The 17,218-nt window shown below is 46.4% G+C and overlaps 1 protein-coding gene across 2 annotated transcripts in view; it reads right to left on the minus strand.

Annotated features, from left to right (window-relative positions):
- The window catches only part of LOC146190170 (small G protein signaling modulator 3 homolog), a 75,144-nt gene that overhangs the window by 36,499 nt on the left and 21,427 nt on the right, over nt 1-17,218 (minus strand). For both annotated transcript variants that reach the window (XM_084604902.1, XM_084604903.1), the window contains 4 exons: nt 10,098-10,243; nt 8,805-9,032; nt 5,575-5,772; nt 2,109-2,264 (listed from right to left, as the gene is read on the minus strand). In XM_084604902.1, the coding sequence (XP_084461028.1) occupies nt 2,109-2,264; nt 5,575-5,772; nt 8,805-9,032; nt 10,098-10,243 (728 nt within the window). The remainder of the gene's footprint in view (nt 1-2,108; nt 2,265-5,574; nt 5,773-8,804; nt 9,033-10,097; nt 10,244-17,218) is intronic.

Genomic DNA, 17,218 nt, shown 5'->3' on the forward strand with positions numbered 1-17,218 from the left:
AGTCTTATTTTTATCTTAATTTTTATCCTCGCGGTTTTTTGCTCTTTGCAGTGCAGGGCACAGTAAAAATCCCCAAGTGGTCAAAATTATTCCTAAACCATCGACTACTGCACCCATTTCTCTCTTTCCGTTTTCCCTCCCTCCTTCTTCCCTTCCTTTATGGCCTGGTTCAGGGTCCACGGAACAAGTGACAGATACTGCACCTTTCCTTTCCTGAGAACCAATTATTTTGTTTTGTTACATTCATCCTCCATTGTTTTCTGTGTTCACTTTCCTTTATCTGCTGTGCTCGCTCCATTTGTTAGGCTTCCGAGGCCAAGACCAGTCAACCCAAATGTTAAATCTCGTTATAAGAGACACTGTTACAAGAGACACTCGGTTATAAGAGACACTTGAAAATGGTTTGGTTGGCTTTCCTATGTCTGCCATGTTAACAACATTGCATACAAGAGACATGGTTACAAGAGACACTCGGTTACTAAGGACAACTTTTTCAGGTCCCTGGAGTAAATTCTTCACTATTTACAAGAGATACAACCTAGGTGTGCTCATGCATTGCATCTGGAACGTACCAACTCGTACATGATGCACTTCAGATTCTCTTAGCTAAATTCTGTTCCATATCAGTGCCCTTTTTATTGTGTATGTCAGGAACTGAGGAGTGCTTCCCCATGATTGGAAAGTCAAAACGGCATCGCATTACTGTTACCTACGAAGCAAATTAAAATGTATGAATGACATCCAGCATTTTTAACTCCTCACTGTTAAAATTTGATCACAAGATGAAAGCTTAGAATCCTGATGTCTTTCTCTTCCGAATCATCTGAGGGTGACGAGCCTGTAAGCATCTGAGGGTGACGAGCATGTAAGAGTGCCTCAAAAGTATTAGAGCAACAGGAAGGCTTGCAAAGTGAAGTGCTTAACCTCCAGAATTTGGGAAAAAATACATTCTGCACTCACAAAAATACATACTAGTAGGAATAACTTCTTTAAGCTTTCCTGAACAATTTCCTGTTAATGCATGTGAATGCATTTATATACTGATGTGCAGTAAACTGATCAACACAGTAATTTTAGAATTTTTGGTTACAAGAGACCTTGCTTACAAGAGACATGTTTTTCAGGTCCCTTGAGTGTCTCTCGTAACGAGGTTTTACTGTATGGGCACTTAAGAGCAGCACTCTAAAAAAAAAAAAAAAAAACTGGGTGGTCTAATCTGTGCTATGCCTAGATCATTCTACAGCAGGAATGTGTGCATATATAAACAAAGTACAGATTGTGAGGAAACTTAGGTAGCTTTAATGTTGTGTGTGTATGAAAGCGAGTAGCGGCATGTGGCAACTGAAGTAACACACATAATTGCCGCTGATTCCCTCGCTTCTCTTCTGCACCTGACACTTAGGCGATCCCGCTCTCTGTCCTCTTCCATGGTTAGCGCTCTCGAGAACCTGTCGCTTCTGAAGGTGGTCGGCAGCAGCAGCCGTGGAAGGTTCCACCAACAATTCCGCTGTTATCTGAGGTCATGGCATTTTAGCAACACAGGCAGCAGTTGACGAGTGGAATATTTAAACGAAAAAATATGATCGTTCCAGCACAAGCACCAAATTAGCTGACTTTTTGGACTAGTGACAGCATTTGGTTGGTGCCATTACCGTGATTTAAAAAAAAAACGGCACACAGTGGCTGCGCAAGATGGCACCACTTGTATAAAAAGTGGCCAAAATGGCGCAGTAGCAGCAATCCTTGTCGACGGGGTGCTCGTGCTAGAAGCTCTCTCAGACTAACACTCTTGTTACTTTGCAATGTCGTTACTGGAGGTAGTAAATTAAAAAGACTGTTACCAGTGAGTACTTCTTCACCTGACGTTATATTGAAGTAACACTTACTACAACAACACACAAGAATTTCTGAAACTGCTTTGATAGCCACCAGGCCAACTCGGAATGTCCATCTGCCTTGGTGGACAGAACTGTGATGGATAATAAAGGTTGAAAATATAGCTGTCAAATGCATTCCTGCATTACAACCCCAACACTGCTCAGAAACACCCCATGCTTGATCAAGGAACCTGGGAACCATAGGGTGCGAGGTGCAGAAGGCAGACTGACTGTGATGATGTCGTTCTTGCGGAAGCCCAGCTCATCATCATCGTGCCTTTCGAAGTTGAGCAGAGCTTTGGCCCTCCGGTGCCGTGAGCGGGACACATTGGCGAAGTTCTCGTGGTCACGTGCATGGCTCTCCATGGAATAGTCCGAGTTGAGCGTCTGCATCATGAACACAGAGCACAGCTGCATCGCAGCACGCCCCCATACGCCCGCTAATTTCCTATCAGCTGTGAAACAGATGTTCTTCGTAACACTAGCTCTTTTCAAAGGTCTAATGTGTCAGAAGATTATGTGCACCCCACTGGACCCATTATGGTCGTCTGTGGACTGCCTAGCAACCAGTAAGTACACACGCTAGAATTATGCGCAAGATGTCAGCAATCAAATTATACACGATGTTGCAGCCATTTAAGCTTGAAACTTTGTCAGTGCCATGTATGCCTACTGGCTCTGAGAATTCAAGCATAGTGTTTGGCACCATTTTGAAGGAAGCCTGGATGGCAGACAGTGCACTGACCATGGCACTCTCCTTGTAAAATCTTGGCCTCCTCTGAAGTTCAGCAATGCCATTCCTCTTCACTTCCTTATGCCGAGCAAGAATTCTATGATAGGCATTGCAAACTATAACTAGTTTTAGCAATTGACCCCTTACACAGTTGGAATTAAAAGCCCATGGAAACATAAGTCCATCTAACAGGGTACACTGTATAAATCAAATGAAGCTTCCCTATGGCCATCTCAAATGAGAAAAAATGTAGAGGACTCTGCACTGATGACAACACATATCTAGCTGTCAAAACAATTTGACGCACTTAAGCTCTGCCTTTAAGGGTATTAATAGCATCAATTCTTAATATATAAAGGTACGAATAACATGGGACAAACAGTGAAGACGAGGGGACGAAGCGCTACTTCCAAATAGTTTATTGAACACACGAAACGTACGAATGAAGGTTCGCATGTTTCGTACGAACCCTCGTTCGCTCGTGACAGCCGTGGCCGAAAGCCTTCTGCAAAAAATAGAGGCTCTGGTAGAGCTAGGCCAGACGTCCATCGTGAAGCAATGAGACCTGTCGTGGTGCCGTATATACACCAAGTGGCCCACAATTTATTTATTTATACAATACTGCAGGCCTCGTTGCAGCCCAGGCAGGAGGGTACAGAGTAATTACATTAGCAGACGTAAGAAAAAAAGGAACAAATTAATAGTGTACACAATATCAATGCAGCCTATCAGCAAGGTTGCTAACCTACATGGCGTACCGGCGGTTTTTTCAGCACTGAGGAAGCTCGGAGGCCTTTGCTCCCGCACTGAGAAAGAAAAAAAAAGAACGAGGCTGCAGAACGAAGCACAGGAGACCCTATGGGAAATGCACTGAAGGTGTGGTTTACAAGATCCCCCTGTCCTGCGGCCACTCCTACATAGGACAGATTGGCCAGTGTATCAATGAGCGAATGAGAGAGCATGAACAAAGTGTGGAACAAATGAAAGAAGGCACGCATTTGCTGAAGCACATTTCAGAGTGCAGAGTGCTCATCCTGCATTTGTGAGCCATATTTTTCTGATGTGAGCATTCTAGGTAAAAGTAGAGACAAGACAGCTAGGGAACTGATCGAAGCATTTTATATATATATAAAAAAAAGCCAGCTCGTGCAAAAGCGACACTTTAATTGCTTTGCACACGGCGGAAGAGAAATTTCTTGTGTGTGGGTTATCACTTTAAATTCGATATTAGGTGACGTGTCTGGGCATGTGACGATAAAGCCTATATATTGTTACGTGGCGGCAAGCAAGAAGACGGCACAACATGGCGACAGGATGAACGATGATTTAATGGCTGGCCTAGCGCGAGCGCTCCTCTCGTGCCACTGATGATCTTCTTCTTCGCAATGGTATGAATGTTTTGTGCGTTCAATAAACTAGTTGGAAGTGGCACTTCGTCCCGTCGTCTTCACTGTGTGTTTGTCCCGTGTTATTTGCGCCTTTATATATTAAGAATGAAATGTAACCAACTCGCCCAGGAACAAGTTCTCTTATAATAGTATCAAGTCTTAACAGCCCCAACTCCCACTGCAGATCCTTGTTTGCACAATTCACTACTCCTTTAATTTGCACCTTTATTATCTCATGCATACTCAATCACAATCACTTTATTCTGCATTCCTCCCTGTACAGAAGACTTAAGGCTGCCATCTAAGCAACTCTTTAGCATACAGTCGTATATGATACCACATTATATGAAAGATCACCTGACACAGACAAAGGTCTGCTTGCTTTAAAAAAGCCATATGAATGTGCGTGAACGGCCTCACAGCAGTGTGCATGATTTGGATTCCAAGGGTACCGTAGATAACGCTCCCATTTCACCTTGTGCAATGCCTCGAGAGTTAACGAAATGGCAAAGGCTGGTTCAATATTCACTCTGTTCGTACAGGCATGCTACTGGTCAATAGAAAATTTCTTTTTGCAAAACAAAATTTTTCAGTTTTTGTGACGCAATGGCAGCTGACCCCCCCCCCCCCCCTCATATTCAGCACAATTTCACACAAAATATCTGAAATTAAAAAAAAAATCGAGAAAAGATGTCTTGACTTGTAGAGTGGTCATAGGAGTGCAGATGAATTGAAAATAGAGAAAACAATCTTCAAGAAATCTAATCTACTCTACAAGCTAAGCATCTAGTGAAAAATAGAAACAAAAAAAAGGTGCTCCCAGCCCGGTGGCCGCCTTTCGATGGAGGCGAAAAGCTAGGCATCCATGTGCTGTGTTAAAGAACCCCAGGTGGCTGAGATTTCTAGAGCCCTTCACTACATCTCTCATAGCCTAAGTAGCTTTGGGACATTAAAAACCAAATAAAAAAAAAATGCCTAACAATTGCGGTTCTCGAAACAATATTTTAGAGAGCTTCCTGATGAACACCGGCAGTGAAACCTTGAGACAGTGCAGAAAATGACACACACAATTGGGTACAATGATTTATATTAAAAAAATCAAGTTACTTCGGCTAATTTTTATGATTTCAAAGCCGTGTCCTGCTTGAGGGCAACCTTCTTGGTTCTGCATTGCCATGGACTTACATGAAAGAGGAGTGCAAGGAGGGAAGATGAGAGAGGCAATGTGCAAATTCACACATCTGCCTCGGTGACCTCGGAGAGGAGGGAAGATCTGCAGTACCTTCCTTGTGCAGTGGTGCAAACTAGCACTTGCCGCATCCTGCACCTGTGGCGCCACTAGTAAGCAATGGCATCGACTAGTGTCAGTGCCATTTTCGCGACTGAACCACTGCCACAGAGTGTTGTGTCAAACAGGCGTGCGAATATTCGGCCAAGTTCCTTTTTTAAGTAAACTAACAAAGGAATAAAGGGTACGTGCGTGTGCCTCGCCCACCTCGCCCATGCCAGCACACGGGTTAAGCAACAACTTGAAACACCTTGAAAGCAGCTTGAAACACCTCGGGGACGCACTGACCACTTGTAGCTTGGGATCCAGTGCCTGGAAGTGCCTGGCGACTTGCAGTATTGCCTCTCGCAGGTCTACCAGAATTTCAGTCTGACGAACGTTCTTGTGGCGAACGTCCTCCTCCGAGGGGGATGTGCAGTCGGCCTCCCCCTGCAGCAGCAGCTGAAGCACCGACTTGGAGCGCTTCACCTGCCGCCGAGTCAGGTGCTGCGAGGATGCCCCCACATAAGTCATATACAAGAAACAACAGTGTGTGCTCCCCCCCCTCTCTCACATGTGCACTGGTCTCTGAATTCAAAAACTCCCTAAAGACATTTAATTTCCTCTTATGATAAAAACAAAGAGAAGGTGACAGGGACAGCTGGGCTGTAGTGATAGCTGTGAAAGACTAGCACGTGATATAAGCCAAGAGTGTGACAAGAACATTCTACACTTTACAATTCAATCTCAGAGGGCAAGAATGACAGCTCAAGCTCGACCCTACAGTTGTGTTGGTTTAAAGTGGAAGCGAATCCTCACCAACTAGTCAAGTTGTCTCCTGCAGTCTGAAAATATGATAGGTTTAGATGCCAGTCTCAAGGTACCCAAACACATTCTTTTAAGACAAAAAGATAAACGGTGACAGTGACAGCAGTGACACTACAGTGGCAGCTGAGAGTGACAGCTGTGAAACACTGAACGTAAGAGTAAGTGAAGAGTATGAGAAAGAGGTCCTGAATACACTGGGAGAAAGACGCCCAAATGCACCTTTTCTCTCAAGCTTTCTAAAAGGTCTCGCCAACAACTGTGTGGCAGTGAAAGGAGTGAGCAAATGTGAACGAGACAGCAATATGAGGAGAAACATTAGGGAGACTTTTGAGCTCCATCTTAAGCATATGATGACACAGTGTTCTGTGGTCCTCTCCGATTACCCGAACACTCATTAGCGCACAGTCGTAAGATGCCTCTTAGCGTGCAGACACACATAAAGCCCTACTTGCTCATAGACTGTACAAGTGGGCTCTGTGTGGCATAGTCAGTAGCATACCTGACTCACAACCAAGGAGTCTTGGGTTCGGATCTTACCTGAAATGTATCTCGGCAATTTTCCTTAAGTGAAATAAATTTATTTATATCAGGTTCAACCTTCCGAGACATGCGGCTAGTCTTATTTCGCATTATACATGTCGTGTTTTAATTGCTTTCATTCTGTGTGTGACACCACATTTCATGCCAGCGCTATGGGATGTTTGAGATTCCTGCGCAAGTTTACATGGCTGTGACGTCATGCCCCTGTTAACCGATCAGCTCTTTTGATATATGACGCCGGTTGCTGAAGGGACAACTGCAGGGTTTCCCCGCTGAATGGGAGTCTCAAAAGTTGCCACTTTGAAAAATGTCTCATACTTATTGGGAGAAATGTGTGCAGAGTGCGGATCTTTACGACTGCAAAGAGCTTTTTCCTTCAATCCCCTAAGAAAGCATATAGACAGAGCTCTGTACCACTTAAAAGAGCATAGGCAGCAAATTCTTTTTAATGATGCATAAGACACTCCTGTATATGAATCACCCCGCGGTTTTAACCTACGACCGTTAAATAATTTATAATTGAATTTTCTTTCTTCACCAGTTTCAGTCTCGCTTTCAGCAGCCGAGATAGCTGTGACATCACAATCAAGTCTAGGTCAAACACAGCATATAAAAACAGTGACTTAACAGCTGAATCTTTCAGTTCAGTTCAGGCGTTCAGTCGTGTCCGACTCTTCGTGACCCTATGGACCATGTCACGCCACGCTTTCCGGTCTCTCACTATCTTCTTAACATCCCATAACTTCATCTGCAGTGCCTCGAGGATGCCATCTAACCATCGCGTTCGCTGCCTACCCCTTCTCCGGCGACCCTCAACCTTTCCCAACATCAAATCTTTCTCCAGCGACTCCTCTCTTCTCATCAGATGACCAAAGTAGCTGAGCTTTAACTTTAGAATTCGACCCTCCAATGAGCAGTCAGGGTTTATGGTCGACAATATCGATAGATTTGATCTTCTGGCAGTCCAAGGAACTCTCAAGAGTCTTCGCCAGCACCACAATTCAAACGCGTCAATTCTTCGGCGGTCAGCCTTTTTCACAGTCCAACTCTCGCATCCATACATCACAACTGGAAAGACCATAGCACGAGTTATACGGATCTTGGTTGGCAGACTAATGTCTCTGCTCTTTACTAGGCGGTCAAGGCTAACCATTGCTCTCTTTCCCAGAAGCAAGCGTCTCCTAATTTCATGGCTGCAGTCTCCTTCCGAGGTAATCTTGGAGCCCAAGAACAGAAAATCTGTCACAGCTTCCACTTCTTGTCCATTGATGCTCCAGGACTTGATAGGGCAAGACGCCATGATCTTTGTCTTTTTAATGTTCAGTTTAAGCCCAAACTTCTCACTCTCTTCTTGTACGCGCATCAGAAGTCTCTTGAGTTCCACTTCACTTTCTGCCATTAAAGTGGTATCATCCGCATATCTAAGGTTGTTGATACGTTTTCCAGCAATCTTCACTCCAGCTGAAGACTCGTCCAGACCGGCCTTCCTCATGATGCACTCTGCATATAGGTTAAATAGGCAGGGCGACAGTATGCAGCCTTGCCTCGCCCCTTTCTCAATTGGAAACCAATCAGTAAGACCATGCCCAGTTCTGACTGTGGCCTCTTGCCCTTCATACAAGTTCCTGAGGAGACAGATGAGGTGAATTGGAACTCCCATCTCTTGGAGAGCTTGCCACAACAGCTTAACAGCTGAATCTTTACTTGCTTTGATTTCTGTTCATGTGGCAGGCTGGCTTTAGCATTGTAGTGAATTCAAATGACAAAAGAATGATTAAATCGCAGTTTTTTTCATCCCTCATGTGACCAAAACGTCCTATGACGTCACAGCTTTACTAGGCTGATGAAATCAAAACTGAAATAGGTGAAAAAACAAATTTGATTATAAGTTATTCAGTGGTCGTAGGCGAATATCACATAGCGATCCGTGTACAGCAATGTCTCACGCATCATTACAATTAGGATAAACAAATTTGATTATAAGTTATTCCGTAGTCGTAGGCGAATATCACGTAGCGATCCGTCTACAGAAATTTCTCACGCATCATTACAATTAGGATAGAACTCTACCTCAAAAATAAGATGTCTGTCTGCACTCCTTTACCCTTGAAATGCTGAATCACATGAAACATCACTGTTGCCATCTCTTTCAAGTTGGGAGATAAGCACACCTGCTTGGGCAGGTTTCGGGCATGCTCAGGGTTGAGAAGCGTCCCCTGGTCGGCCATCAAGTAGGCCAGATGCTTGCGCCGCAGGGCCTCCACTGCAGCCTCAGTCACATCCCTGGACAACCGCTCGCTCACCTCCAGCAGCTGCTCCGGATCACGTACCGACCCCGGCAGGTCAGAGAGCGCGTTGAAGATCTGCGCAGAGTTCTCCAGCGACTGCAGCTCGGACTCCTGCATGATGAAGAGGGCCGTGCTTGTTGCTAGCAGACCAGTGTTCGCATACAAGTATGTACGTACAAATGATGAAAAACAACAAAATAAGTTGACCGATTTTTGCACAACTGCAGCTGAGTAGAGTTTATTTTGTATCCATGCATTCTGGTCCATTTATATTTTAGTTCCTTCTCCGATCAGGTTCCTCTTTGCTGCTGGCTCCAGGGCAGCTGAGCCATCATTATCACTGAAGCTGGCAAGCTGCTATGGCAGACAGTCAAAAATAGCAAAAAAAGAAGCAAAATAACAGTCGTAGTACAAAAGTGGAAGAGCAATGACTGAGCTGCTGCTTATGAGGAGACAAAGCAGCGGGACTTTCCTCGTAAAGTTTCTGTCAAAAGTGACAGTTGGTGAAGCCAGCTACTTCAATATTTCAACAACTTTTAGGCATGTTCTTCATTTTCAAGCCTGTAATACAACCTACTACAAAGGTGGTACCCACCATGCCTAACAGCTTGGTGTAAGCCTCAGAAGCTATTCTGCGGACTGCTGGAATAGAGTTGCACAAAATATCACAGACTGCTAGAGGGAATTTGCTACCAGGGGCACGAAGCTAGCACTAAAGTTATAGTAGCTGGTCTGTGCATGACGAGGTTCGCAGCGATGGCAAGGCAAGGCTAGTCGAGTGCAGGCAAAACGAGAAGTAAAATTTTACTCAGTTGCAACTAACCATCACTCATGAAAGTAGCACACACCGCTGGACACACTGACAACACACTGAAAGTGACAGTGAAAGAATACAACAGAAGTTAAGATAGCCGCAAGAGCTCAAAAGCCAATATGTCCACCTGCTTTTTTTGGACTGCTTTAATCACATTTGGCACACTGACACGAAGAAGAGCCCCAGTTAAAATACATGAAAGTGGACAGGAAATACGCCACAGCGGGTGCCGAGAGTGGTGCAATGCGTAATTTTTTATGGACACGGATGTAAAACAGTAACTGCTCTTGTCCGTACGAAGTTTTACATATTCCACCATACCATCGATCACCAGCTAGGCCCAACACTCGCGAGGTGCTGACCTTGGAGCTGAGCATGCCCAGCAGGATGTGGAAGAGGACGATGGAGCCGTCGTAGAAAAGCAGGTCCCAGATGCGCAGCAGTACCCGCATGGGCACCACGCTGGCAAACAGCGTCAGGAACCAGTGCAGCGTGATCAATGACAGCTCTGCATAGCATGGCACAACATGACACAAGACCCATGGCACACAGCGGTTTTCAAGAGCAAAAGTATATAGGGACAATTATCAATGAACAGTGCATTCATTTATTCTTATTTTATTTTATTCATTTATCACATACTGCAGACCAGACATAGTCCAAGCAGTAGAGGAATATTACAAAAAAAATTATAAAAACAGCGACCTTAAACAGCACTGGAGTTGACAAAACACATACTGCTTGAATGAACAATGCATATTTTACAAGAATCCATCGATCCTTTCTGATAAGATGAAAAGAATGGAGCTGTTTGCTCCAAAATGTGTGGCGGAACTCGGGAGAGGTTGGCTCGAAGCACACTGCTCTAACCAGCCTATACTGATTAAGGAAGGGCAAGAAAAAAACGGGGTTTCCAACCAAATCTTTAGCTGTCCATACCCACTAGTCAACTCCTACACAGTGTGAAAAAACAAACAGCCTAAGCATGTACATTGTATGTGATGTCAACATCATACATTATGATGCATTCATTATGGCCTGCTTTTTTAGCTGCTCACAAAAATGGTCAAAACTGACTGTCAACAACTTATCCCGACGTGTTCATTTGTACCACAGTTGTTCTGTGCAGAGGGGGCACTGGCCATGACCAGCGCAGGTATCTAATAACTGTGTTGCCAGTCAGGTATTAATTTTATTGGTTGCTCAAATGGAGCATACAAAGTTTGCTTTTTGCCCGTTATATGTGCAACCGTGTTGATATGACAAACAATGCCCTTTAAAAAACAAAAACACAAAATTCCACTTCTTGTCAATGCAAGCTAGACCTACACACATGCCCTGTGAAATAGCATTAATGAGAAAATAATGTGAGGCCAGGATGAACATGCAGTTGGCACACACATGGCGTGAGGCAACATTAGCTGTGCAAGGCTTATGGCCAACACGGCCATTTTTTGCTGAGGATATGCAAAGTATTTTTTGCAGCATGGCTGCCTCAATGAGAAGCTCCCCGTGCTGTGCCAGACCAGGCCCTATTTTCAGCCCTGAGATTGAGTGAAAACGTGCCACAGCCAATGAAACGCCGGACTCAGCACTGCATCTGTTTACTAGTATTTGCATACCTCACCCATCGCAGAAACATGGGACATCAAACTAGAGGTGCCGTGATAACCTACCGAGCATTCACTAGGACCATACAATACAAAAATTTCATTTACCAACATGAAGATGAAGCATGAACTGTAAGAGTGAACTCCAATGTGATTACTTTCATGACTTCCCTTTAGGAGAACATAGAACACACAGCTGCTTCCTCAAAAGTGATGACAAGGCACTGCCCTATTTAAAAGTAAATATATATTTTAAATATATTGTTATGTATATGCCACTAAAGAGGACGACGATGGACTACACAGTGATAGACGACGAAGCTGAAGAAACGGCTGGTGCTTGCCTGAACACCTACGTCTCTCATCACTTGTCATGGTTTCCCCTGTTGTGGTACTAGTCTTCTGCCACGTATCATCCTGGTGGAGGTAAATCAAGATCTCCGTACGCGCCGATTAGCCCATTTACGCAGCCAAAAGCTGGATTTGCGAAGCGGCCGCCACCTACCTGGGATCACAGCCACAATGGCCTCCGAAGCAGCCCCTACTGTGGGAAAATCGCCTCAGCCAGTTATTCTAACGAAAATTCGCCACCCTCCAATCTTCAATGGCGATGACAACCCAGACGTTGACGATTGGCTAGATGAGTATGAGCGCTGCAGCCGGAACAATCACTGGGACGCCACCATTATGCTTGCTAACATCATCTTTTATTTGGCGGGAACAGCTCGAACCTGGTTTCAAAACCATGAACAAGAGCTCGTTACCTGGGATGTCTGCAAGCGAAAGCTTAAGGACTTGTTCGGGAAACCAATTGGACGCGCTCTGGCTGCAAAAACGGAACTTTCTTCTCGTGTTCAATCCCCCATGGAGTCCTACTTCGCCTACATTCAGGACGTGCTTGCGTTGTGTCGCAAGATCAACACCTCCATGCCGGAAAGTGACAAGGTAGGGCATATCCTCAAGGGTATCGCGGATGATGCATTTCACATCATATTCTGCATGGATTGCTCTACCGTCGACTCGGTGCTTCAAGTTTGCCGAAAATTCGAGCAGGCTAAGCAAAGACGTCTTGTACATCGCTTTGAGCGTCTTCCGAACACGGTGGCTACCTCATCCTGCGATGACCTGGCCCCTTTGCCCCAGCCCTCCCATCCCACGACCGTGACTCGGATCGTCCACAGAGAACTCGAGGCCCTAACTCCTGCACCACTCCCGTCTCAGCTGCCCGACACCGTGGCCATGATACAAGCCGTTGTCCGCCAGAAACTTACAAATGTCGGCCTCTCCTCTAGTCCGTGCCGCCCCCGCCACCATCGCACCCTGTTCCTTTAGTGGCTGCTACAACCACCAGCACTGCCTCCCCACGTCGCTACCTTGGTCACAATTCTACAGAGTGGCTCACCTCAGACGACAAGCCAATCTGCTTAATTTGCTGTCGAGCCGGCCACACTTCGCGGTATTGCCGTAGCCGTACCTTCCCCACCCCTCGCTCCTATTACAACGCTGACCGTCGGGTATTACTATGGACCTCGACGCTTTGCTGCCCCACCAGAGGAGCCCTGCCCCGCCTATGATCGGCCTGGACACTTTCCTCCTCAACTAGATGAGCCTCGCACCGAAACCGTCTCAACTGCTAGTCGCTACAGCCGATCTCCATCTCCCCAGGCTCATCGATCCCGTTCACCAGTACCTCGTCACTGCTCCTCCCCATCGTATGTCGGCACCTACTCGGGAAACTAGCGAATGCAGCGCCCGGGAGTGACACTGCATTACTAACCCGGACTGCCAACTCGGTTCTGAACCCCGCATCTAGACGTAATTTCATTGATATTCTCGTGGATGGAGTCCCAATTTTTGCACTTATTGACACTGGCGCCCACATTTTTGTCCTCAGTTCCTCGCTCCGCCGACGCCTCAAGAAAGTCCTCACACCCACTGCCTCATCTACCGTTCGTGTTGCGGATGGCAACACAGCTATTGTGATTGGTATGTGTACTGCACGCATTAGCATTGCCGGCCGGAACATCCCTGTGTTATTTACAGTCCTCACCAGTTGCCCTCAAGACGTTATATTAGGCCTCGACTTTTTAACTGCACACTCCGCTGTCATTGACTGTTCTTTTGGACTGCTTCATCTAGACCTGCCATTTTGTCTCGATGAACAAGCTCATGCAACTTCAACGCTCCGTCTTCGCTCTGCTAAATTTACTCGCCTCCCACCTGAAGCCGCTGTGTATGTGCTGATGACACCTTTTTCCCTCCATTCCTGATGGCGACTACATTGTTTTCCCCTTAACCTATGCGACTCTGCAGCGTAAATAGCCCTCCCTCACAATATTGTGCATGTAGCGAATAACCACACTTATTTTTCAGTCCTGAACTTCAGCTTTTTTGTACAAGTTCTTCCTGAGGGCATTTCTCTCGCCGAACTGACCCCGTTGTCTGACTTTAATGTGTGTGCACTTTTACCTGACCCTACTGCTGGAGTATCGACATGGCATTACGGAGGCCCGCATATCAGGAATGGCAGCTCCTGACTTGTGTCCTGATCGTGCTCAAGCACTTATCAGCCTTCTGACATCCTACAGTGACATTTTCGATTTTGGTAATCGACCCTTGGGACAAACGTCCCTCGTTACTCTCCGTATCGATACCAGAGACGCCAGCCCAATTCACAGACCTTACCAAGTCGCCATTTCTGAACTTCATGTCATACCAGATGAAGTGGACAAGATGTTGGCAAGAAATATTATAGAGCCCTCGAGCAGCCCCTGGGCGTCACCAGTCGTGCTAGTCAAAAAGAAGGACAATACCTGGAGGTTCTGCGTTGATTACCGACACCACAGCAAAGTTACAAAGAAGGACATTTACCCACTTCCCAGGATAGATGATGCCCTCGACTGCTTGCACGGTGCCAGTTATTTCTCTTCGTTTGATCTTCGTTCCGGTTATTGGCAGATTGCGGTTGACGAACGCGACAGAGAGAAGACCGTCTTGGTCACTCCCGATGGCCAGTACCAATTCAAGGTGATGCCTTTTGGCCTGTGTAATGCGCCCGCTACATTCGAGCGTATGATGGACTCTCTTCTATGTGGTTTTAAATGGATGACGTGCTTATGTTATCTCGATAACGTCATTGTCTTTTCTTCGACCTTCGAGAGCCATCTTCACCGCCTTGATGCCATTCTTGGAGTCTTCCGAAGAGCTGACCTTCAGCTGAATTCAAAGAAGTGTAACTTCGGCCGACGTCAACTCAAGGTACTCGGACACTTGGTCGATGCTCGCGGCGTTCAACCCGACCCCGACAAAATTCGTGCTGTAAGCGCATTTCCTACATCCCGCTGTACCAGTGACGTTCACAGTTTTCTTGGCCTTTGCTCGTATTTTTGGAGGTTTGTCCCCAACTTTGCGGACGGCTCGTCCACTTACCCTTCTTCTGAAGAAGGACGTTCTATTTTGCTGGGGCCCAGAATAATCTCAAGCCTTTTCTGCGCTCATCGCAGCCCTCACCAACCCGCCCGTCCTGGCACACTTCAACCCCTCAGCACCAACGGAGGTACGCACCGACGCCAGTGGTCACGGTATTGGTGCCATTCACGCCCAGCAGCAGACGGGTCGCACTCACGTCATTGCTTATGCCAGTCGCCTCCTTTCAGCGGCTGAGCAAAATTATTTGATCACAGAACGTGAGTGTTTAGCCCTCGTGTGGGCTATTACAAAGTTTCGCCCTTACTTGTTTGGCCGCCTGTTCTCTGCCATCACCAACCACCACGTCTTATGTTGGCTTTCTTCGCTGAAGGACCCTACTGGTCGTCTCGGGCGTTGGGCGCTGCGTCTTCAGGAATACACTTTTTCTGTCATCCACAGGTCCGGCTGGCTACACACTGATGCCGATTGCCTGTCCCGCAACCCGGTTGATCCGCCATCTAAAAGCGAGTGTGACGATGACCCCTGTGTGTTGTCGATCTCTGACCTTTCAAACATTTGTCATGAGCAGCGCTAAGATCCCAAGCTTTGCGACATTATCAACCGCCTCAGCACTGATCACCCTGACGCTACCCTTGCTTTGTATGTGCTTCACAACGGCACTTTATATATGCGCAATATGCGACCTGATGGCGCTGAGCTTCTGCTCATAGTCCCCGACCACCTGCGTGCCACCGTTCTTCAGCAGCTGCATGACACGCCCACTGCGGGTCATCTTGGCGTATCTCGAACGAAAGACAGCGTCCACCTATTTGTCGTTACGTGGCTTCTTGTGACAGGTGTCAGCGACGGAAGAAGCCCTCGGTTGTGCCTGCTGGATCCCTACAGCCTATCGACACCCCAATAGACCCCTTTTCTTGAGTTGGTCTTGATCTCCTCGAGCCTTTTCCTCTGTCTGCTTCGGGGAATAAGTGGATTGCGGTGGCTACGGACTATACTACGCGCTACGCCGTTACACGAGCGATACCCACCAGCTGTGCCACTGACGTGGCAGCGTTTCTCCTCCACGATGTTATCCTGCTCTACGGTGCACCGCGCCAGCTGCTCACTGACCATGGTCGCTGCTTTCTTGCTCGAGTAGTCGAAAAAATTCTCCGATACTGCTCCATTAAGCACTACTTCACCATTGCTTACCACCCACAAACGAACGGCCTCACCGAACACCTCAATCGCACACTCACGAACATGCTGTCAATGTATGTATCAGCTGATCACCATGACTGAGATATTACCTTACCGTTTGTGACCTTTGCGTATAATTCATCCCGTCACAATACAATGGGCTACTCGCTTTTCTACCTTCTGTTCGGCCGTGACCCTTCTCTTCCATTTGACAGCGTAATGCCTCCCACCACTAATGCAAGTTTTTATGTTCGTGACGCCATATCCCAAGCTGACGCCGCTCGTGTTATTGCTCGCCACCGACTGGCTTCCTCCCAAAACTCTCAAAAACACTGCCATGATTCTCATCATAGGGATGTCCACTACTCTCCGGACTCTCTTGTCTTGCTCTGGACTCCCGCTCGTAGGATTGGACTTTGTGAGAAGCTCATGCCGCGTTACACAGGCACCTTACCGTGTTTTATGGCCAGTCACTTCCGTGACATACGAGGTCACCCCTGTGCACCCACATTGACAGTTCGATATGCCCCGTACAAAAATCGTTCATGTCGCTCGCATGAAGCCGTACCACTCCAGCTGTAGTTCCTCGACGTAGAATACACCGGGACTGTGCTTTTCGTGCCGGGTAATGTTACGTATATGCCACTAAAGAGGACAACGATGGACTACACAGTGATAGACGACGAAGCTGAAGAAACGGTTGGTGCTTGCCTGAACACCTACATCTCTCATCACCTGTTGTGGTACTAGCCTTCTGCCACGTATCAATATTTTAAATAATATTTTATATAATTCAAAATTCACAACAGTAATATAAGGACGTCATATTTCTTGCTTAACCCATTAACAAGTTTTCAAATTTTTTAAGCAATTGATACACACATTTTCTCAGTGCTCATCCCTACTTCAACTACAGTATTTTGCACTTTTGTCGTGAAGACTTTCGAAAATTTTCCCGCTTCAACCAATGGCTCGTTTGTGTGAAACTGCGCACAGTGCTCATGTATTGCAGGAACTTTTGAGTCGTGGCTGTTTTACAATGATGCTTGCATGATTCAAAAGCACAATTGTCTACATCGAGACAGAAGAACCGAAACCCACAAACGCCATTTTCTCACTTACGAGTCGATGGCATCATCTCTCAATCAGCCACAACACTGCCACCACTTTGTCCTTCACTCTATAATTTGGCATACTGCAGCTCCACACACCACACTACTGTGAAGCGACGACGTCAGAATATCACGAAAGAATAAAAACTCCAC

The sequence above is a fragment of the Amblyomma maculatum genome, chromosome 5, assembly GCF_055883805.1.
Source record: "Amblyomma maculatum isolate TAMU_Amacu chromosome 5, ASM5588380v1, whole genome shotgun sequence".
Taxonomy (NCBI): Eukaryota; Metazoa; Arthropoda; class Arachnida; order Ixodida; family Ixodidae; genus Amblyomma; species Amblyomma maculatum.